This window comes from Protopterus annectens, chromosome 8.part1 (assembly GCF_019279795.1).
Source record: "Protopterus annectens isolate FY-2018-M chromosome 8.part1, PAN1.0, whole genome shotgun sequence".
NCBI lineage: Eukaryota > Metazoa > Chordata > Ceratodontiformes > Protopteridae > Protopterus > Protopterus annectens.
This window is the reverse complement of record NC_056742.1, coordinates 272,013,403-272,037,191: the sequence shown is the minus strand read 5'-3', so window position 1 is coordinate 272,037,191 and position 23,789 is coordinate 272,013,403. Positions and strand designations below refer to the sequence as shown.

Sequence of the window (23,789 nt, the reverse complement as noted above, 5' to 3'; positions counted from 1 at the left end):
TTCTTATCAAGAGATTCATCAGTGGTTAGTTTTTAGTTAACTGATCAAGCATAAACTCTTGGTATTGTATCATGTGAAACTGACAGTTTAAAGCTCTAGCTGAAAGAGTAGCTGAAGTGTAGACCTTTTACCCCATCTGTCTAGTGACCTTGCTTCCCTTTCAGAAGGAATAGGGTTTTAGCTGTGGTCGCTGCTACTGCCTTGGGACCCTGGGATATAGTTTCTGGGTCTGCAAGTGGGGCCTTGTAAAGGTGGTGATGAGTATCTGGCACCCTGTAAAATCTGTCTGGTTTGGCAGGGGCTGGGGTAAAGAATCTGGAGCGGAGCAAACATCATTGAAAGCATCATCCACCACAGAGAGAACAGGAGGTATAGCTAAGGGCCTGTGCTGTGGGAGGTGCAGAAAGGTCCTAAGTCTTTTCTGGAGTCTGAAAAATCCTGTTGCTGCCATTGGAACTGTTCTCGCATGGCATGCAAGGTTTCCCCAAAGGAGAATTCTTCTGGTGGGGAAGCAGCTGGAATGGATTCTTCAGCATCAGAATCTTCAAAATTGGAGAAGGGAGCCTCAGGCTGGTCAGTTATGTCTGATTCATCAGCAGAATCATCAGAAGACACTGGCTCAGGGGGCTCTGCCCTAGGTCTCTTCTCTGGGGGCTGAGAGGCCCTGTGTGGGTGAGATTGAGATCCTCTAATTAAAGAAATTAAATCTTCTGCCAAAGAAAGCATTTGAGAACTAGAAGAGGGCCTGGATGTGGGGGGTTTAACAGGCACTATTTTAGAAGTCTTGGCTGCTTTAGCCCTGGCGAAGGCCTTAATGGACATGGCAGCTGGAGGCCTAGCAGCACCACGTGCTGGGGTAGAGACATCCAAGGGGATGGTGTCTGATAAGTCAACCACCGTAGTGGGTATAATTTCTGAGGTCGATTCAAGAGTTGTAGCAGGGGCCTCAGTTGTAAGAATAGGTTCATCTGTACTTTGAGCAGTTTTCTCGGTTTCGGCCGAAACCGAGACACTCGCGGTTTGCTTTACCGTGGTTTCGGCCGAAACCGCGGACCGCGAGTGTCGGTCTTTATCTTTGCTTTTGGGGGTAGTCGGAGGATCCGACGGCATAATGTACGCAAAATCAGAACCGAAAAACTGTTCTGCAAACTCCGACCGACGCCTAAGCGTTCGTCGGTTGAAAAAGGCACAGGCCGAACAGGCTGCTACGTCGTGGGCTGGGCCTAAACAAGGCAGACAGTAAGAGTGGAAATCTTTATGAGGTATTTGTTTCCCACAGGTTAAACAATTGTTAACTTTTTCTGACATCGGCTGAAGCAAGAAAGAGTCCCCAACGGGGTACTTAGCTTTAGAAGTCTTCGAAGTAGTATTCGGTAGAAGTAATCTCTGGATCCGACCGACCGGCACTTGCGAACAGCTTCTGCTTGGCCACGCGCAAGAAAGACTGAGGAAAATGGCGTCGGCTGATGCTTTTATACCCGAAGACCAACAGAGATGACGTCGGATGGAGGGCGACATCAGCCGAAGCCGGACCCGGACTTTGGAATCCGGCCGACTGCAGGGCTGCCTGACGACAGGACAACCCACTTGTTATGACTGCAGATGCATCCATGAAGGACATCATGTGGGTAGAATACCATAGCTTAGCTGGGGGAGGAGGAATGCTCTAGGAAAAAGATGGTGTGGCAATCAAACCCTGCAGGACTGCCGAAGCAAAGCCTGCTCTGGATCTGGAGTGTAGAGGGAGATTGTAGTGTTTGGAGAATGTATGCACGGAGCTTCATGTAGCAGCTTCTAGAATGTCCTTAGTAGGCACCCCTCTTAAGAATGCTGTAGAGGTGGCTGTAGCTCTGGTGGAATGTGGTCTGACATTGGCTGGAACAGTCTTTCCATGGAAGGAATAACAGAATCTGATGCAATGTCCAATCCATTTTGAAATAGTCTGTTTTGAAATTGCTTTTCCTTGGACTGCAGGGGCGTAAGCTACAAAAAGTTGTTCAGACTTCCTACTGGCCTTGGTTCTGTCCAGGTAGTATCGAAGTTGTCTGTGAATGTCCAAGGTATGCAACAGTCTTTCCCCTTTATTCTCAGGATTGGGGAAGAAAGCTGGCAGATGAATGGCTTGATTTAAAGAAACCCTAGATACCACCTTTGGCATAAAGGTAGGGTTGGTCCTTAATGAAACCCTGTCTCTGTGAAAAATTATGAACGGTGGTATTGCCATTAGGGCCTGTAGTTCCGAAACCCTTCTTGCCGAGGTAATTGCCAACATGAAAGCCGTCTTCCATGAGAGAAACTGCAAGTCAACTGAAGCTGCTGGCTCAAATGGAGGTAGAGTCAGTTTTTCTAGTACAAAATTAAGGTCCCAGGCTGACACTGGGGCCTTTCTTGGTGGCTTAATGTTCTTGATTCCCCTGAAGAATTGCCTTAGCAAAGGGTGAGAAAAAACAGGAGGATCAGTGTTGTATCTAGCTGAAATAGCTGATGCATGTATCTTTATGGAAGAATATGAGAGGCCGTTCTTTAGCATATCTGCCAAATAATCCAAGATGAGTGGGATGTTCAACAATGATGCATCATGTCCCTTGTTGGTATTCCAATTGCTGAATCTTTTCCACTTTGCTAAGTAAACCTTTCTGGTGGATGGTCTTCGAGCCTCTGTTAGTATCCGCTGAACTTCCTTGGAGAGAGATAGGTTGAGGTTATTTATGGGATCTCCCAGGCTGTTAGCTGCAGTGTCTGAAGGTTTGGATGCACTGTTTCGAAATTGTGTTGTCAAAAGCAGAGGCCATTGGGGAAGGGCCCACCTCCGGGTGTGACATATGCTCCGTAGAAGTGGGTACCAGTGTTGTCTTGGCCAGTCCGGAGCTATTATGATTCCCTTGGGTCTCTCTGCTTTGATCTTTAGTAATACTGAGGTCATCAGTGGCAGAGGTGGGAATGCATAGATTGTTAGGAGGTTCCAGTTGAATGAGAGAGCATCTATTTTCCAAGCTTTTGGATGGTATGTCCTTGTGCAGAATTTTGGTAGAAGATGGTTGAGGTGAGAGGCAAATAGGTCCACTTCTGGCCTGCCCCATGTCGAAGTGAGTTGTGTGAAGACCTTCGGATGTAACTTCCACTCGTGTGGATCTGTGAAATTCCTGCTTAGGCTGTCCGCCAACACATTGTCTTTGCCTGGAACAAACTGGGATTGTAACTGGATGTTTAGGCTCAGTGATTTTTCCCAAAGATGCATTGTCAGTCTGCAAAGGGGGTAAGAGTGGGTGCCCCCTTGCTTGTTTATGTACCACATCACAGTGGTGTTGTCTGTCCGTATCAGTAAATGGCCTTGCTGAAGTTGGTGTTGAAAGGCCTCGATGGCATGCATTACTGCCAGCATTTCCTTTTGGTTTATATGCAGATGTGTTTCCTTTGGAGACCATTGTCCTTGTATACATCTGCCTTCCATGTGCGCCCCCCATCCAAGGTCTGAGGCGTCTGTGGTCATGGTCTGTGTTATCTGTGGTTTTTTGAATGACATACCTGTGTTTGCCTGGCTCACCAAGGCCCACCATAGGAATTCCTTTAGTAGGCATGGGATGAGCGGTATGACTGTCTCCATGTTGTTGCTGTGTTGAGACCAAATGCTTTTTAGGTACCATTGAAGCTTTCTCATGTGTAGTCTTGCTAATGGAACCAGGAGAATGCAGGATGCCATGTAACCCATGGCCTGTAGGAATCTCCTTGCAGTCATCTGGGTGAGTTTTGCTAAACCTTTGAAGTAATGAGTTAACTTCTCTTGCTTGTCTTCTGTCAGGTAAGCCATTTGAGAGGCTGTGTCTAGTTTGGCTCCTAAGAAGATTATTTGCTGGGATGGCTGCAGTCTTGACTTTTGGAAGTTGACTGTGTATCCCAGAGCTTGAAGTAATCGTATGACATAGTCCAAGTTTTTTGTCAACATCAATTTGTCGTCCGCTTGTATGAGGCAGTCGTCCAGGTACGGGTAGATTTGTATCCCCTGGAGCCTGCAATGAGCAATTACTGAAGCCAGGCATTTTGTGAATACTCTGGGCGCAGTAGATAAGCCAAATGGCAATGCTGAGAATTGATAATGCTCTGGCCCTGCAAGAAATCTGAGGTATCTTCTGCAGCTGTGTCTGATAGGGACATGCAGGTATGCCTCCTTGAGGTCCAGAGTAATCAGCCAAGACCCCTTGCCCAGCATGGGAAGGAGTTGCTGTAAGGTCAGCATTTTGAACTTTGGTACTATGAGAAAGGTGTTTAATGCGGACAAGTCCAGTATTGGTCTCCATTGAGATTCTTTTCTTGGAACAAGGAACAGTCTTGAGTAAAACCCCTGGTCTTGTTTTTGTTGTGGAACTCTTTCTATTGCTTTCATCCGAGTCAGCAGAGTGATTTGCTTGATAGCCTCTGCCCTCTGGTTTTGTGGTAGGTTTGGCATGCCTTGTTTTCTTGGCAAGGTATGAAAATGGAACCTGTACCCTCGGTCTATAATGTCCAAAATCCATTTGTCCTTTGTCAGTCTGTGCCAATTTTCTGCAAACAGAGATAATTTCCCCAAGGGAGCTTCTACTTGTTCCCTGGTAGGCGAAGTAGAGGAAAGTCATTGAGATTGTGGCTGTGGGGCAGGTGAAACCCTGTGTCACTTATTTGGTTTCCTGGCTGCCATTGTCGCCCCTGTAAGGGCCTCTGTATTGGCCTCTTCCTCGCCACGCCTGTTTTACCCCTTTGAAACTTTTCTGGATTAGGAAAGGACCAGTTTTTGAAGGCCAATTCCTACTGAATCTGGGGGGTTGAACCTGGAGGAAATCTTTCATCATCTGAACTGATTTTGCTTTTTCTTCGATGGTCTTTAACACATCCTTAGCATTAGCACCAAAATGCTTGTTCTTTTCCAAAGGTGCATCCAGAAGTTTTGCCTTTACATGATCTGGTAGAGGTTGATCTTTTAACCACGCATGTCTACGAATGACTGCCCCTGTCATAGCTGCCCTACATGAAGCTTCCAGTGCATCATATCCACACTGCAGGAAGTGATTGCTTACTTGCTGAGTGTTATGTACAGCTTCCTGCAAAGCCTTCCTGTCTAAAGGATCAGGAGTGGCTAATGTTTTTTGTAAATCTTCTAACAGGAAATCCTGATATTGTAACATATGAAAAAGGCAATTCAAAGCTCTCATAGATAAGGTAGTGGATGTGTAAACCTTTTTGCCCCATCTCTCTAATGACCTAGCTTCCCTGTTGGAGGGCAATGGATTTTTAGAGGTGGATGCTGAAACTCCTTTAGGCCCCTGTGAAATAGTTTCCAAATCAGCAGTATGGGCCCTGAATAAATGGGAATGTGTTTCTGGGACCCTGTAATACCTGTCTGGCTTGGCTGGAGCAGGAGGAAGAGAATCAGGGGTAGCACTAGAGTCAGAATATAAATCATCCAAAACATCAAGTACAGGAGGAATAGCTAAGGGCCTGTGCTGGGGCTTCTTAAGGAAAGTCCTAAGGCGTTTTCTGGAATCAGAATATTCCTGTCCTTGCCACTTGAAATGCTCCCTCATGGTATGCAGAACTTCCCCAAAAGAAATATCCTCAGGAGGGGAGGCCGAGGGGATGGTATCTTCTGCATCCGAGTCCTCATAGGTCTGGAAGAGCTCTTCCTGGCTATCAGAGTGGACAGAGCCCTCAGAATCTTCATCTGAAGGAATAGGGTCAGAGGGTTCAATCCGTGGCCTTTTATCAGAAGGTGGCTGGGATCCTCTCTCAGGATGGGCCTGTGAACCTCTAATCATAGAAATTAAGTCAGCAGCCATGGACATAATTTGTGTCTCTGGAGTAGGCTGAGGCAAGGTTTTTGTAGTAAGATGCTTTGTTTTGCTGGCTGCCTTAGCCCTAGTGTAGGCCTTAATAGACATGGCCATAGGAGGCCTGGCAGCTCCACGTGCAGGAGTGACCTTGTCTACAGCAATGGTCTCGGGCATTTCCTCGGTTTCGGTATCCGGAGGAAAATCGATAACTGGCGTCGGAGTGATGTCCGGAATCGGAGTCGTCGGTAATGCGGTGTCTTCGGTTCGGAGCGGTGGAGAGACCGTCTCAGTGGGAACTGGAGCACTCGCGCTAGGTTTTGGCGTGGAGTTGGTGGTAGACGCGGGCCGAGGATGTCGGTCCCGGTCTTTTCGCTTCTTGGGAGTTTGCGATGTTGGAAGTTCCGACGGCATGGTGTAAGCAAATTTATCGCCGAAAAAATCTTCAGCGAACTCCGCCCGGCGCCTGAGAGTGCGCTTGTTGAAGCGAGCACAGGCTACACAGGCCGAGACGTCGTGGTCTGGGCCAAGGCAAGGAAGACAGTAAGAGTGGAAATCCTTATGAGGTATTTGTTTACCACAAGAAAGACAATTGTTAACTTTTTCAGTAATTTCTGACATCGGCTGAGGCAAGAAAAGGTCCCCAACGGGGTACTTAGCTTTTTTTGATGGCTTCGGAATCGAAGAATACAGGAGCTGACCGACCGGCACTTGCGAACTGCTTCTGCTTCGGGCACCGCGCGGCAAGAAAGACTGAAGAAAATGGCGTCAGCTGATGCTTATGTACTCCAGCCGCTCTGACGTCGGAGAGAAATGCGACATCAGCCGACGTCGGACCCAGACTTTGGAATCCGGCCGACCGAGGGCTGCCTGAGGCAGGACAACCCACATGTTATGACTGCAGTTGCATTCTTGAAGGACATCATAAGGAGCACCGAAAGAAATAATAAGCAGTTAGTGGCCATTACCACAGAAAAGCTGTAATTAAGTATCTAGAAAGATTTTACAACTGAATGCATTAAAAAGTATCACAGGCAAAGCTTATTTTATTATTTTTACTGACTGCTGGCAGCATACGTCAAGTCTCATAAAATGAGAATGATTACAGGAATTAATGTCATCATTTCCCTTATTTCCGTGCTGTTGCCCTAGATGTTGGTGGGTGTATGGTGAGCAAAGATAGGCTTCAGCCAGTTCTACCAAAGGGAATCTGACATTAGCTTGTAGCAGGACTTGTTTTCTCAGCAGAAGTCTTAAAACATAAGTAAGCTGCAAATCCTAAATTGTTATTACTATATTCCTTTTCTTACCCTCACCCCCTTGAAAGTTACCAAGGTAAGTGACATCCTATGACTCATTCAACCCCTGTAATGTCCTAAAAAAAAAAAAAAAACACATTTTGAACTTGTTTAAGTAATGAATTTTTACTTGTTTTATTTTTATTTTGTTTTTGTTTACCGGGTTTATCTGACTGGGTTTAGTCAAAAGCCCCTTTTTAGCAAAGGCCCAGGAAGGAAAGCTCACACATATTACAGCATTTTTAAAAAGTTACTTAGTAATTGCAGGATCAAACATGCAATAATACATTAACAATTACATATATATTTCTTTAAGAATTCATTCATATGAAACAAAGGTAACTATTACAGTATAAAGGATACTTACGCATTTAGTAGATGTTGAACACTGAGCATTTGAAGAGGCATATTAGTGGGTCTGTCAAATATGAGCCGCGGTGGTGCAGCAGTAGCGTTGTTGCCTCACAGCAAGAGGTTCTCTTGTTTGATTCTCAGCTGGAGCACCTTCTGTGTGGAGTCTGCATGTCCTCCCCGCGGTTGAGTGGCATTCGAAAGACATGCATAGAATGGGCATGCCTTCATTGAAGGTTGGGCGTCGAGCTGGCACCTCGGCACCCGTAAAAAATCTACTGCCAATCATTAGCAGACCGGAGTTCCACTGTGGCGACCCCTAACCAGGAAAAGCCGAAAGAAGAACAACATTAGTGGGTCTGTCGAATAGATAATAGTTACTGCGATTTTTGTCTTTTTGTCTTTTCCCAGTCAGGGGTCGCCACAGTGGAACTCCGGTCCGCTAATGATTGGCAGTAGATTTTTATGGTGCTGAGTTGCCAGCCCGACACCCAACCTTCAGCAAAAGCACGCATGTCTTTCGAATGCCACTCGACCACGGGGAGGAAATGCAGACTCCACACAGAAGGCACTCCAGCCAAGAATCGAACAGGAGGCAACAATGCTGCCGCTGCACCACCATGGCTTCTAGATAATAGTTACTGTGATCAGTGCTTAGAAATTCAAAGAAATGCAAGTAAGAGAAGGAACTTGGTAGAGCATAAAATCTTAATATTGTAGTTAAGAGATGTGGTATTAAGCAGGTTCAGTGACAATTATATATGGTTTTCATAAAGTTTACATTAGAAGTACAGAGATGAGGTAGCAAGCAGTGTCAAATGAACTATGTATATGGCACATAGATACTAGTAAAACTATTCAGGTATTTGTGAAGACTGCTGTGGGGCACAAGAGTCTAAGTGAAAAGAAATGGTTTGATGATATGGCAAGCTGAAAATTACAGTGGCATTTTCTCCCAGAGATATACGAGGGTAGATCCATTGATCTGAAAGGTGAAGTTTAAGTAAATGTGCCATAATAGGATCATAGCAAGTTATTAGGCTAATGGCCCTAGGGCCCTTACAAACCTAGCCAAGTTCTACCCTTAGTTCCACTATCAACACCTAATGCCCATGTCTAAGAGGGACACAGGTGGAACCCCCGGGGTGAATATACGGTTACTCATCCAACTGTTCAGACTGTATTTAAACAGGGCCAATGAGCTGCTCTGTTTGACATGAACTGGGAGTCTGTTCCAAAGGTGTGGTAACCTATGGGAGACAAATCAGTCCCTTCAGCAAGTTCTATTAATGCCACATACCAGGTTAAGCTTTTTAGAGCAAGTAACCCTTGTACCATTTGACTTGCAGATATGCAGTATTTCCAATAAAGCAGGGTCACAGATTACCTTATATGGAAGGCAGAGATCGTGTCTGAGTAGTCTGTATGAAACAGAATAAAATGAGAGGGGATTTCAGATGATCCACATAGGACAAATGCTGAAGACCTTGAATTTTCCTTGTGAGGAACCTTTGTGGTTTCTCCAATTGCTGCAGGTGCTTGGAATGGTAATACCAAAAGGGGTATTGTACTCATTACTTTGATGAGGGAAGAGTACAGGGAGGCTGTAACTTTTTTTTTTCTGGAGTCAATGCCCTTACTTATGAGATGAGCAATATAGAATGCCCTTCTTACCACTGTGGAGACATGGTGATCAAAGGTAAGATTGCTATCAACCTGTGTGCCCAGGTCTCTCACCACTGAGTGCGTACGTAGGGTTGTGCTAATGATGTGGTAGTTAGCAGGAACATCGCTCTTACCAAAAGGAATAATACATTTTTTGCACTGAGTTTAAGGTCATGACTTTGGCACCAATCATTTGTTTGTGTCAGACCCTCTTGTAGGATGTTGACATAATTTGAAGATTCTACGACCGCTCACAGTTTGCAGTCATCAGCAAACTTTGTCATATACAGACATATTTTTTTTGCTTGTACTTCAGAGAAATAGATTCCAAATAGTTGAGGTCCCAGGACTGATCCCTGTACAACACCACTGGTTACAGGTCTGCTGCTGGAGGTGGATTCCCCTATTTACTATATGAGTTCTATCAGTTAGCCAGTTAGTGACCCATCTAACGATATAGGGGTTGATACCTAGTTAGGTGAGTTTGTCAATGTTGCCTTAGTGGGGGATAGTGTCAAAAGCCTTAGCTAAGTCTAGGTAGGTTGTATGCACACATTTCCCTCATCCAGGGCCTTGGTGACTGTCTCAAAGAAGTCCACCAGGTTTAACAGGCATGATCTCCCTTTGACAAATCCAAATTGAGTAGGGTCAAGTGTTTGAAGAATACCTATATCTTTGTTAATAAGTTCCATGATGATTCTGTCCATGGCCTTGCAGATCGACTAGTCAGGCTAATAGGTCTAGAGTTCCCAGAGTTAGTGGAAGCATCATCTTTGTACAAAGGAATAACAGTGGCCGTCTTCCATTCAGCTGGGACGAAACAGGTGCTTAGACTATGATTGAAAAGAGTACCCAATGGTACTGGTAATTCTTGTTGGAGCCCGTGTAAAATGCAGCCTGGGATGTTATCAGGTCCCATAGATGCTGTGTTTTTGGCTTTAGAGAGAGTGCTTACAACCTGCTCTTTAGAGATACAAGGTAGGGGACAGGTGGCAGGGATGTCATTGGGTATGTGTGGCAGGGACACAGAAGTGAAGTTTTCACAGAAACTGTCGGCCAGCAGGTTAGCTATGTACACAGGATCAGTATATGTGGTATCATTAACTACCAGTTCGGCACAAATCTGGGCCATTTCTTTTAGGTTACGGACATAACTAAAGCATACTTTATGGTTGTCCCTAGTTGAGGAAGCTAATTTGGATTTGTAGTTTGCTTTGGAGGACTTCACAAGAAGTCTTATTTACTTGTTTAAACTGAGGAGGGAGTGTTTCCAGTTTAGGGCTTGCTCCCTCTTCCTCTTAGACAGAAATTTCTTTCTCTGATTGTAAAGCTTGTTAATTGCAGTTGTCCACCAGGCAGGTTTGCTCTTCCTTGAGGAGCTTGTTTTGGTCCTTTCAGGTACGGCCGAGTCAATGCAGTTATACAGGTGCACCTGCAGTTATACAGGTGTTTGTATAAAGCACTGGTGTAGAATGCAGCATAGTTGCCAATTCCATCGGGGGGGGGTGCAGTGAAGCTATTTATACCATCCCATAAGAGATTACAATCAGATTTGGAGAAGTTTTTTAATTTAGTTGCTGCTGAGGGGGGGGGGGGGTCAGGTGTGATTGTTACTTCGAATGAGACTGATGACTGATTTGTGGTCAGATCTCACAAGGGAAGACCTCACAGTGGGGGTACTACAGTGGTCCCCCATATTGGCAAGCACCAGATCCAGGATGTTTGCACTCCTTGTGGGGGTGTCAACAAGCTGGTCCAGGGCACTGGCATTAAAGTCAAGGAACCTCCTGGCAAGTGAGTTTGACCACAAGTAATTTACCCAGTCAATGAATGGATAGTTAAGTGGGCCAAAACCATGGTGTTTGGATGTATCTTGTTAGGCTCAAGTAGATCCAAATAAGCAGAGTAGGTGCCCTGATTCATGGAAGGGGTTCCTATAGCTGGCAATGGTTTGAACAGGTAGCCTACCAACAGTCAATTGCACCTGAAGTATCTCCAGGGAATCATACTGTTTAACCAATGTGGAGGTGCATTTATATTTAATGAATATTGATACACTGCTTCCTTTAGTTTTCAAGCCTTCAGTTCATCATCTAAACCTGTGGAAGGAGGTGTAACCCAGTACAGCTGGGGTGCTCTCCACAGCCTTGAAACAAGTCTCTGTGACTTCACAAATGTATGCATCTTCCAAGGTGAGGACTGCTTCCAGTGAGGGCAGTTTCATGTTAAGATTCCAAGAGTTTAGCAGCATAACCTTGAGGTTGTTTTTAGACGGAGTTTTTATGTCAGGAATTTTGTCCTTGAGACACTGCTTAAAAACCGCACCATGGGGGTGGCAAGAGCCTTAGCTAGTAGCTGAAATCCCAGGGGTGACAGATGAAGACCGTCTCTGGCAAAGCATCGAGGTCTGTCGATCATGTCATTCCAGCCTGACAGATACTGGATCCCCTTAGAATGACACCAAAAACTAAGCCAATTATTGAAGTTAATCATTTTCTGTTTGTAGTGAGGCATCATTCTAAGTGAAGGTAAAATGTTGCGTAAGGCTAGGGACATACCTGCCTGAGACACATAATCTGACAGCTCAGTCATTGTCTCTCTTCATACAGTCCAGAGAGGTACGTCTCAAGTCATTCACATTGACATGGACAATGATGGGAGTCGTAAAAGTACCTGTTGTTGAGACACCTGAGTGCATGTGCGATATGGTAGATCCTAGCACCTGAAAGACAGCTGACCGTGACCTTTTCCTTATCCAGCCTGGTGAGAGGGACACCTGTGTGTCTCACGATGGAATCACCTATGACTAATATATTTGGTTTTGTGTTTTGCCATAAGGACTTGACAGGTGAGACACTGGTGTGTGAGCTATTATGTGTATTCTGTAGAGGATGTATTATGTGTACCATGCTTGTGTTTGTGTTTAGGAGGTCTCTGGTGTTTAGGTATGTTTCTGGTGAGGACCTCCGCATATGTAGGTATGTGCAATATGTGTTTGGGTGGGCCCGGATGTGAAGTGTGCATGCTGACAACCCACACATTGTCATATATACTGAATGGTGTGTGAGACAGCATGGATTCAAAGTTCTTAATAAAGTTGCAGCTCTCACATGTTGAGTTTGTGTGGACTAGGAGTAGAGGGTTGTCGGTGAACATTAGGCAGTTGCTGCACTGCCTCAGGATGCCCATGTCGACCAAGCTGGCTGGAGAAACTGTGAGAAATTGCCCATCCACAGTGTTAGGTAAATTTATATGGTTAGGAAAAGAGGTCACACTCAAGCCATGTTATTTATTACACAGGGTTTTTGCTATTAGTCAGTGTCATTTTACAAACATGACTAAGTTCTAATGATGATTTTTTTTCTGTAGTTAAAACAGTGCAGCTTCAGAACAAGCAGACAAAATAAATACTGCTTAAGTATGCATCTAGTGGCAGATAAAAGAGTAAATGACAAAAGACATTCCTACAAGTTCAGTTATGACAACCTATAACAATAGCAAACCAGTAAAGTGCTGGACATAAAACCAGCACACACTCAGCATATACTTATTTTTAATTACTAATCAACTTACCAGATAATAAAGTAGTGCAACAGGGCAAGGATCCATTTGTAACAGTATGTCCAGAAAATAATTTATGCACAGTTCCTAAAAGCTCAAGCAGCAATCAGTTGAAAGTTATTTTAAATCACAGACTATTAAATTACTTAATAATCACATTACTTAACAGTGATAGTTTACTTAGACTAGTTAGGTTGCATTTTCATTATTTTACAACTATTAAAATGCAGTGCATTGGTACAAAAATAACTAATTAACCAGTTTCACAGGTTTGAGTTTCTCTCCAAATGAATACTGTGGAGGTAACCATGCACATTACTGTCAAACAAAGCTCCTTTACAAAACAAGGAAATAAATTGATTACTTGCTACTTATGAACAATGCTGCCAAGAAAAAATGGAGACACTAAGAACCTAAAAAAGTCTAATCAGTTTACACAGTATGCAATTAAGCCTAGTGGACGTATTTTGAGTGTAAACAGTACTTAGCTCTTAAGTACACGCTGTTATCTTTGGCTTATAAAAATTAAAATTAAATCCACTGGGCTCCAGTTTGATTTCTGTTTTCTTTTATGTACTGCTCTCAGTGAAGTGATTTTACACTACATGCAAGCATAACCTTTCTAGTTATGTATGCATCATTTAAAAAACAAATAATATTCTCTGCACTCTACCCTGATCCTAAATGAAGACAAACCATAACATTTTAGTTAATCCCACATATTCTTAGAATGCTGCCTCAGACTAAATACATAATCTAGCATGCGTTGTGTCACCTTACCTTTATTAGATCTAGGGCTTCAATGTTTTTCACTGCGCATGTTTCAAAGTTTCATCCAGTTCAAGTGATTAATTCTTTTTCACTACAGACTACTATTTTTCAAAACACAAATAATGCTACACAGTGACATTCTACTGCTTTTACTCCACAGAGGATTTAAATATCTACAGTTAGTGGAATCCTAGCTGGTATTAATCATAAGAATGCAAGAAAAAAATGCAAATAAAAACTTGGGTATCATTTGCTAAAACAATACACAGACTGGAGCATGGTGTGGGGATTGTAGCTATGTTTTGCTGTTCAGAGTGCGGCTTCAATTAGGCAGTGAATGTAAACATATGGGACTTTTTATGTTTGTGGCAACAGGTGCATTGCTGAGGGAAATGGATAGGTAGGAATGCTTAATGTTAATCTGATTTGTAAATGTACTTGTCTGTATTACGATATTTTCCTTATCAGATGTTTCGTATGTGCACTTTGGATCTGTTTTTCCACAAAGTTTTCATTTGGATGTGAATAAACGGTTTAGTTCGTGACAACCTTTTAGAGTAAAGAATTTTTTGTTCGTTTAGCTGCTTTTATATATCGCCTTTGCGAGTTTGTGGTGAGGGGCATTTACTGGTGGATCCATCGTACTTTTTGCTCACTTTTACAATTACAGTTAAGATTTTTTTTATCTTTTACTGATATTAAATATGTATTTGCTAGTGTTATGATTGGCATGTTGAGTACAGCTTTCTACAGGGGGTGTTCAATCACAGCTTCTACATTTTAATGGGTCTGTCTGAACTTACTCTGGATTGTTTGAATGCATGCATGCACATAACATCCTACAGACCATTTTACTGCTCCAAGATACTGACAGACTTCACACTACTTACCAGTGCATGTGCAGGGAGGAGGGAGAATCCTGTGTCACAGGTCAGTAGAGTTAGTTCACACAGGTGAACAAGCTAAGGCCCACTGTCATCAAGGAGACTGCTGCCTTGCATCTTATGTCGGAACTTACATGTGCAAACTTACGTCACCCACGCGAAAGCGCTCATTTTTGGTTAATAAAGGTTCGTTTTACTTATCGTGGTGTTAACCTGCACTTTTTTACTGTATTACTCTTTGGATTTTGGCTGCTGGTTAACTTTGAGAGAGAGGTTTGTTATTTCTTCCTTCTTGATGGGCTGAGTTTAGATGACAGGGGGGATTATTCCATTAGTATGACATGTAGTTGTCACGCTTCATAGTACAGTTGAAATTATTTTTTAAGGGTGCGTCTCCCCTTTTATTCAGGTCATTGGGGGTACTCTAAGCAATGAGTTTTACAGAGTAGGAGTTTTTAATGTTTTGTATGTCATGCATAGACCTCTTCTAAGAATTTGCCAAGAGTTGCTGTAGTCTACGACTACAAATCAAGTATTGATGCCTTTCAGTTCTCTTGTAACTTTTCCAATAATACCAAATAGTGCCCGATTAGGTTACAGAACACAGTCCAGTATTCTATAATTGACTGGATAAGAGTATATAGGAGAATGGTTAACTTCCTGGCATAGCTCTTGACCCCATGGGGGATCAGGAGGACAACTCACTACATTTTTTAACACCATAATAGGTACCAAACAAAAGATCATTGTCTATGAGGACTCCAATATCTTTTACTATACATTATCTTTTTGTTGTTGCTCATCAGCAGTGTATAAAGCTGCTGAAGGGTTTTTGTCAAACACCACAGCACTACATTTTTTGACAATGACAGATTACTCCTACTGCACCACTCATGTTTAAAGTTAACAGATTTAAGGATGATACTTTCAAGTTTGTACTTATCTGCATATCTTTTGAGCCAGATATTGCAGTTGGTTCTGATATCAGAGAAAAAGATACCAAAAATAAAAACAGCCCCAGGACATCGCCTTCCAGGAAATGCACTGATGACAGGAAATGGTGAGGATCGGAGTCTTCCTTTTCTTACCTGCTGCGTACAATTAAGTACAAACAAGTAAGCCAGTCATGGATCCAAGTTACCACAGCTTCATTTACCTGTAGATCCCTTAGTTCCTTTATGATTCCACCATTGGGTATGGTTTCAAACACGCTTGCCAGATCGAGATAAGAGGTAAGATGCATGGACATACAAATCACAATGGTGCTGAACACACTCTCAAAAAAAATTATGAGGTTAAGCATAGAAGAAGATATACCGTTAAAAAAATTACATTACATCACAGTGAAGACAGTATTTCTGTGCCTGCCAAAAAAGTTCCATGATCATTCTCTCCATATACTTATATATGCTTGTGAGGCTGATCAGTCTGTAAATATTACAATACATGGAAGTCCCTTCCTTGCTTTTTGTATTTCCAGATATCAGACACAAAATCTGATTTTAATACTCTCTTAATAGTGGGCATAATGGCGTATTCTAAGCTATTTGCACAAATTAGACTTCTTAGCATCTCATTATTCCCAAGGAGCTAATGTCTCTAATTTTATTATTGGCAGAAATACTCATGACAATTTCAAATATAATCTCAGGTGGGATCATGTTGCAGAAAGGAAGAATGGATTGGATTCCCCTTTGTGGCTTGAAATATGCTCCATGTCTATATGACATTGTGTTAACTACATCTGCTGGCTCTCATAGTAACATTTTGTTCTAGAGCATTTCTTTACTTCTCTTTCATTTTCAGCTGCAGCTGCAGATTATTACTGTCTTTCATCCAGAAATGTTTTACCTCAAATGAAGCTTTGCTTTTTTGACCGTTTTAATTAGTTATTTCCGGATGGATTTGACTATAGCCTTGTTTCTCTGGGTTGGGTAAAAGTTTGAAAATGTATGCTTTTTGCTTTCTTTCTTTTTAATATCATTGACTTTGCAGCTTCACCATTTACGTTGTTGCAGAATTTTCCACTATGTTTATACCTCACAGAGATGACTTCATGAACTCCCCTATACCAAATCAAAACTCATCACAAAAGAAGCATAATAGGCTTCCTTCTGTGGTAAGTAAAGCACAGTTAAACAACTATCACAACATACATATATTCATATAAACCATACCAAAGTACAACTATCACAACATACATATATACAAATAAACCATACCAAAGTACACACATCATTCAAACTAACCCCCAGACAATCTCCGCAACTCTTGTACACATACTCACACAAATAAAACACAAACTCAGCTTTTTATATGAGACATTGGCCCCCACAACCCTCACTAATACGCACGTTAATATTACAAGAGAAGCAAGAGGTGCTCAGAAAGCAGCAACGTATGAAAAAACAAAGAAATCCGGCACTGAGTGATTAGCACTGGCAACCATATTAGTGGTGAAACCACAGTTTGTTCATTTTTGTATACAGGACTTAATAAAATGGCATTCATTTAACTAATAACTAATGCTGGATTTTTTTTTCACACACACACAAATGTATATACATATACCAAAGATAAAACTGTCAAAAGGTAATAAAGCAAAAACTTTTAACACGGAAACCTTGTTCAGACATGAAGGAACATAAACCACAGCCAGAACTTAAAAGTAGAAAACTTTAATCATCACTTTCAAAACGCGCAGGCTTAAAAATTTGAGCACTTTCGTTCGTTCATGTTAAAAGTCAAGCTTAATCAGAAATTTAACGGTTACAAACTACACCCTGTCATACAGTTGAACTCCATCGTTGGGTTTCTTTTCTCCCTACAGTATGGTTCCAGCATTGTGTAGGTACCAGAAACATGCTTGTATTTTTTAAAACTTTTATTTCCTTGCATTGGAGTCAAAGGAAGGGAAAGCCCACCTACTTTTGTTTTTTTAACTCATCTCACATACTTTGCAGAGAAATTTGTCTCTACCTGCATGACATATCATAGACAGAGTTAAATCTGTAGTCTACCCTGTCAGGTACTGCTGTCAATCTTAGATGGGCAATTAATCCTGCTATTGTCAGGAACACAGCAGCTGATATAAAAAAGACAGAAAGTTGTGGAAACATTTGCCACTGTTTTTAATGCAGAGAGGAGGATAACTTAACACTCACCTTTCATAGCAAAACAAAGCAATTAGATCAGTCAGGGATTTAAAGGCAGTTGTCACATCTTCTGACAAATTTACATAAGCAGCAACATAGTATTGAAAGGCTAAGCTTTAAATGTTATTTATAATAGTTTATATGTTAAGATAACTGTAGTATCAAAGATTTCTGTGACATTTAGAGAAAAGTCAGAAAATATTTTTTTTCTTGTAAATATCGATGCATTTACTATTTTCAAGAGAGCCAGCCCCCCCCCCCCCACAAACACACACACACACACACACACACACACACACACACACACACACACACACACACACACACACACGTCAGAAAGTACAGTTGTGTACCTACCATAAATGTAGATGTTCGAGTGTATTCACTGTTGTAGTCATTACAATTGGGTTATCCTGCTGGCAGGCTACCCGCAGACGGCCTGAATTCCAAAGTCTAGGTCCTGTGTCGGTTGCTGTCGCCGCCTACCTGACGTCAGTGCACCACGGGTATAAAAGATGCAGCCGACGCCATTTTCTTCAGTTTTTCTTGCCCCAGATGTCAGGTGCCCCCAAAAGGGTAGGCTAAAAATATGTCTATAAAGCATGCATGCACCAAGTAACAAGTCTCCTTCATCTACAAGCAAATACACCACATAGGTTGTATAGAATAGAGAAGTACAGATAAGGTCCAGCAAAGACAAGGGAGATGGTGGGTGGGTAACCTGGACTGCAACAGTGAATTCACTCGAACATTTACATTTATGGTAGGTAAACAACTGTACTATGTTCATCGTGTTTCACTGTTGCAGTCATTACAATTGGGTTGAATCCCAAAGCTAAGGTTGGGAGGTTGGAACGAAATAGAATTAGGAGCGGCTATGAGGCCTTGCAGAACTGCAGTGGCAAAGCCTGCCCTGGATTTGGAGTAGAGTGGTAAGTGGTAGTGCTTTGTAAAAGTGTGCACTGAACTCCATGGTGCAGCCTCTAAAATGTCTTTGGTTGGAACTCCTCTGAGGAAGGCTGCTGACATGGCTGCTGCTCTGGCTGAATGTGGCCTAATGCCCTTAGGCACTGATTTGCCATGTTAAGAATAGCATAAATGAATGCAGTCACCTATCCACTTTGAAATAGTCTGCTTTGAGATAGCCTTTCCTTGTGATCCTGCAGCATATGCTACCAGTAATTGCTTAGTCTTTCTGAAAGCTTTGGTTCTGTCCAAGTAGAAGCGCAGTTGTCTGTATATGTCCAATGAATGCAGAAGTTTCTCACCCTTATTCTGTGGGTTTGGATAAAAGGTAGGCAAATGAATAGTTTGGTTGAGGGCCACACTGGACACTACCTTAGGAATAAATGTGGGGTTTGTCCTTAGAGAAACCCTATCTGGATGGAAAATAATAAAAGGTTCCATATCCATGAGTGCCTGTAGCTCTGAGACTCGTCTTGCAGAGGTTAGTGCTAGGAGCAGAGCTGTTTTCCATGATAAAAAATTTATATCAACTGTAGCGGCTGGCTCAAAAGGAGGCAGAGTGAGTTTTTCCAAGACATAGTTGAGGTCTCATGCAGGTATTGGTGATCTCCTTGGAGGCCGTAAGTTTTTGGCTCCACTGAGGTACTGCCTTAATAAAGGATGTGAAAAAATAGGTGGCTCTGTATTGTAATGAGCTGAAATGGCAGAGGCATTAATCTTAATTGATGATAAGGATAGGCCTTTGTCCAGCATCTCAGTTAAGTATTGCAAAATCTGAGGGATATTTGGAACAATCATGTCAATTCCTTGTGCCTGGTTCCAAGCACAAAATCTCTTCCATTTTTCTGCATAAGATTTTCTGGTACTGGGCCTCCTGGCCTCCAAGATAACATCCATCACCGCTTTAGAGAGAGGTGCGTTTTGAAAAGCTACATTATCCACCATGTTGCCAGATTTAAGGTACTGAGTTGGCTGCGCAGGATCTGATTGTTTTGTTGGGTCAGTAAGTGAGGAATTTGAGGCAATGTCCATACTGGGTATTGAGTCAAGTTCCTTATGATTGGGTACCAGTGCTGATGGGGCCAGTCTGGGGCAATCAGTATCATTTTTGGCTTCTCTTGTCTGACCTACAGGAATACCTTGGGTAGGCGAGGCAGTGGGGGAAAGGCATATACTGTTAAGTTTTTCCAGCTGAAAGATAGAGCATCCACTTTCCATGCTTGCTTGTGATAAATCCTTGTGCAGAATCTTTGTAGTTGGCAGTTGTGAGGGGAGGCAAATAGCTCTATGTCCGGGCATCCCCAATTCCTTGTTATCATGCTGAAGACGTGGATCCAATTTCCACTCGTGGGGATCCACGAGGTTTCTGCTTAATTCATCTGCCAGAGTATTTATCCTTCCTGGCAGGAATTGTGCTTGCAGATGTACTTGGTAAGTCAATGCTGTGTTCCACAGAGTCATGGCTAGTCTGCAAAGGGGGTAGGAATGTGTGCCTCCCTGCTTGTTTCTGTACCACATGACTGTAGTATTGTCCGTCTTTATCAGTAGTTGTCCTGGATGAAGTAGGTCCTTGAAGGCTGTCAGGGCATTTTGAACAGGTAGCATCTCTTTTTGATTGATATGTAGATGCATTTGGATTGCGGTCCATGAGCCCTGAATACATCTTCCTGCCATGTGGTCCCCCCAGGCATAATCCGATGCATCTGTTGTCAATGTCTGTCTGGCTGGGGGTATGGTGAATGGCTGCCCCTTATTGTGGTGGCAGGCCTTTGACCACCATCGAAACTCATGTTGCAGGCAGGGAATGAGTGTAATTATTGCTTCCAGGCTGTGGCAATGTTGAGTCCAAACACTTTTTAGGTACCACTGTAGTTTCCTCATATGCAGTCTTGCATATGGAATTAGCAGAATGCAGGATGCCATGAAGCCCAAAGCCTGCAGAATTTTTCTTGTAGTTAACTGGGTGTTTGTTGCCAACTTTTTGAAATAAGTAGTCTGTTTGTCTGGCGTGAGATAAGCCATCTGGGCAGTTGTATTTAAGCTTGCAGCCAGGAATGTTATCTCTTGGGAGGGTACAAGTTTTGATTTCTTTTTGTTTACTGTGTACCCTAGGCATGTTAATATTCTTTTTACAAACGCCAGATGCTGTAGTAGAATGTCCTTGTTCTCTACTTGAATAAGGCAGTCGTCTAAGTAAGGATAAATTTGTATGCCTCTTTGTCTGCAAAATGCAATTACTGGTGCCAGGCATTTTGTGAAGACCCTGGGCGCAGTAGACATGCCAAAGGGCAGTGCAGAGAATTGGTAGTGCATTGAGCCAGCTATGAATCTGAGGTATCTTCTGCATGATTGTCTGATTGGGACATGCAGGTATGCCTCTTTTAGGTCTTAAGTTACAAGCCAAGCCTTCTTGCCCAACATGGGAAGAAGCTGTTGCAGAGTCAACATTTTGAATTTTGGAATATCCAGGTATGTGTTTAGAATAGATAGGTCCAGTATTGGCCTCCAGGATTTGTCCTTTCTGGGCACCAAGAAAAGTCTTGAGTAAAATCCTTGTCCCTGCTCTTGCTGTGGTACTTGCTGAATGGCCCTCATGTCCATGAGGGATGAGACTTGTTTTTGTGTCTCTGCCCATTGGTTTTTGGCAGGTCTGGCATACCGTTTGCCCTTGGCAGGGTGTGAAAGTGAAACCTGTAACCTTGTGACACTATGTTCAAGACCCATTTGTCCTGGGTGATTAGGTGCCAGTTTTGAGAGAAAAGTGCTAGTTTTCCCCCTAAAGGAGCTGCCAGAAAATAAGTGCTTGGCGCTGGCAGTGGGAAGTCATTGGGACTGCTTTCTGTATGGCTGTGATTTGTCTTCTCCGCTTTTGGAGGTAGAAGCATCCCATTGTTTAGACCTGTATGAGCCTTGGGGCTGGGATCTGCCTCTAGGGTGCCTGTATCTGCCTCTTTGTGGCCTGTCTGACACTGGAAAGGACCAATTCTTTGTAGGCCAGTGTCTGCTAAATCTTGGAGGCTATACCTGTAAGAAATCCTTGATGTTTGCATAGATTTGGCTTTATCCTCCATTTTCTTTAACACCTCTTCTGCTTTAACACCAAACAAGGTATCATGCTGTAATGGAGCATCTAATAATTTTGCTTTAACATGATCAGGCAGATTCTATTCTTTTAACCAAGCATGCCTCCTAATGACAGAACCCGTAACAGCGGCTCTGCAGGAGGCCTCCAAAGAATCAAAACCACATTGTAAAGTATGTTTTCCAACTTGCTCAGCTGCATGCAATAAATCCTGCATTTCTTTATTTTTTTGTACATTAAGAATTTGTCAACATAAGCAGTGACATAATGTATTGTTGATATTTAAGCATATGAAACTGACAATTTAAAGCCCTTATAGTCAAGGTAGCAGAAGTGTAAATCTTTTTTCCCCATCTGTCCAATGCCGTGGAATCTCGTCAGAGGGGGTAGGATTTTTTGCAGTGGAAGCCTTGACCCCCTTGGGACCCTGAGAGATAGTTTCTGGATCAGCAGCAGGGTTTTTAAAAAGAAATTTGTGGAAGTCCGGAACCCTGTAGTATCTGTCTGGCTTAACAGGAGCTGGAGGTAAGGAGTCAGGAGTTAGACTGGACTCTGAAAATACATCATCTACAATGTCTAGCACAGGTGGAATAGCCAGAGGCCTGTGCTGAGGTAGTAAAAGAAAATCTCTGAGCCTTTTCTTAGATTCTGAATAATCCTGGCTCTCCCAGTGGAAATGCTCCCGCACGGTATGCAATGTTTCCCCAAAAGAATAATCCTCAGTAGGAGAAGTTGAGGGATAGATTCTTCAGCATCCACATAAGGAGGAAGAGAGTATTCCTGATCAGAAGAGGAATCAGATGAAACGGAAACCTGATCTGAAGATTCATATTCTACCTCTTGCCTAGGCCTCTTGTCAGGAGGGGGATGAGAACCCCTGATCAAAGTAATCAGGTCTTCGGCCATTTTGAGCATCTGTTTTTTAGGCATGGAGGCCTGTCCATGGGGCTGCTGTACTTGTTTCTTTGTCTTTAAAGCTGCTTTAGTCTTTGCCTTTGAAGCTGAAGTAGTTTTAACATATAATTGTGTAGGCCTGAAAACGCCCTCAGAAGCCGATGCCTGCTCAGCGGCAACAGATCCATCTGAGGGAATGGTTTCCGAAGGTCCAATACCTTGAGTTTCTGTAGGCCTGGTTGACTCCACATGGGAGTCGTTATCGGCCTGCGGCTCTAAAGTAGCGGCCGTCAGGGGTTGCGAAAGCGCATCACTGAGAACCGGCGACTGGCCTAGAAGAAGCCTCGTCATCGGTTTTGGACCTCAGATGCCTGTCCTTCTCTTTTTCTTTGCGTTTTTTGTAAACTCCGGTAGTCGGCTGTTGCGACGGCATTATATAATTAAATCTCCTGCCAAAGTAATGAAATGCAAAATCGTACCAACGCTTAATAGTGCATTGGTTAAATCTAGCACAAAACCGACAACTAGCAACGTCGTGGTCAGGGCCTAGGCAAGGAATGCAGTAAGAATGAAAATCCTTATGAGGTACTTGCGTCCCACAAAAAATGCAATTATTAACTTTTTCTGGCATCGGTCTGGAGCAAGAAAAAAGCTTCCCCAACGGGGTACTTAGCTTTTAATGAAAACTTCGGATCTGAAATTCGAACTTGAAAATCTCAGGAGTCGGCCGACCGGCACTTGCGAACTGCTTTTGCTTCTGGCACCGCACGGCAAGAAAGACTGAAGAAAATGGCATCGGCTGCATCTTTTATACCCCTGGCGCACTAACGTCAAGGATGTGGCGACAGCAACCGACAATGGACCTAGACTTTGGAATTCAGGCCGACGGCGGGTAGCCTGCCAGCAGGATAACCCAACTGTAATGACTGCAACAGTGAAACACGATGAACATCTACAGAAAGACAGTCAGGTGTCAACGCTATCAACTAGGTGGACTGATACTGTTCATAAAAACATCTTCTATGCTTTTTTTTTATATCTTTCCAGAGGGGGTGCATATCTGGTACATGCAGATCCATTGTAAGAGATTTCCACTGACTTTGAGTCAGTCCTTACATTGTTAGTGTGCAACCATAACATACAGCTGAATTTACTTTAACATGCATTTACTATGTGCCCTTGCATTAAAACACTAAGAAAAGGAAATCAGAAGTACTTAGTGTTTAAATGCACACACACACACACACACACACACACACACACACACACACACACACACACACACACACACACACACATACGTGTGTGTGCGCAACATGTGTGCATACAATAAGTTACTTATAATAAACATAGTACAGTTAAAC

At 42.9% G+C, this 23,789-nt stretch overlaps 1 protein-coding gene across 3 annotated transcripts in view; it reads right to left on the bottom strand.

Moving 5' to 3' along the window:
* RHPN2 (rhophilin Rho GTPase binding protein 2) overlaps positions 1-23,789 on the bottom strand; it is a 2,376,893-nt gene that overhangs the window by 2,192,111 nt on the left and 160,993 nt on the right. Inside the window, exon 1 of one of the 3 annotated variants that reach the window (XM_044081872.1) lies at positions 12,686-12,754. The exons of the other annotated variants lie outside the window; for them this stretch is intronic. Coding sequence (XP_043937807.1) covers positions 12,686-12,721 — 36 coding nt within the window. The 5' untranslated portion in view covers positions 12,722-12,754. Of the gene's footprint in view, positions 1-12,685; positions 12,755-23,789 lie in introns of those variants that run through there. 3 annotated transcript variants of the gene reach the window in all.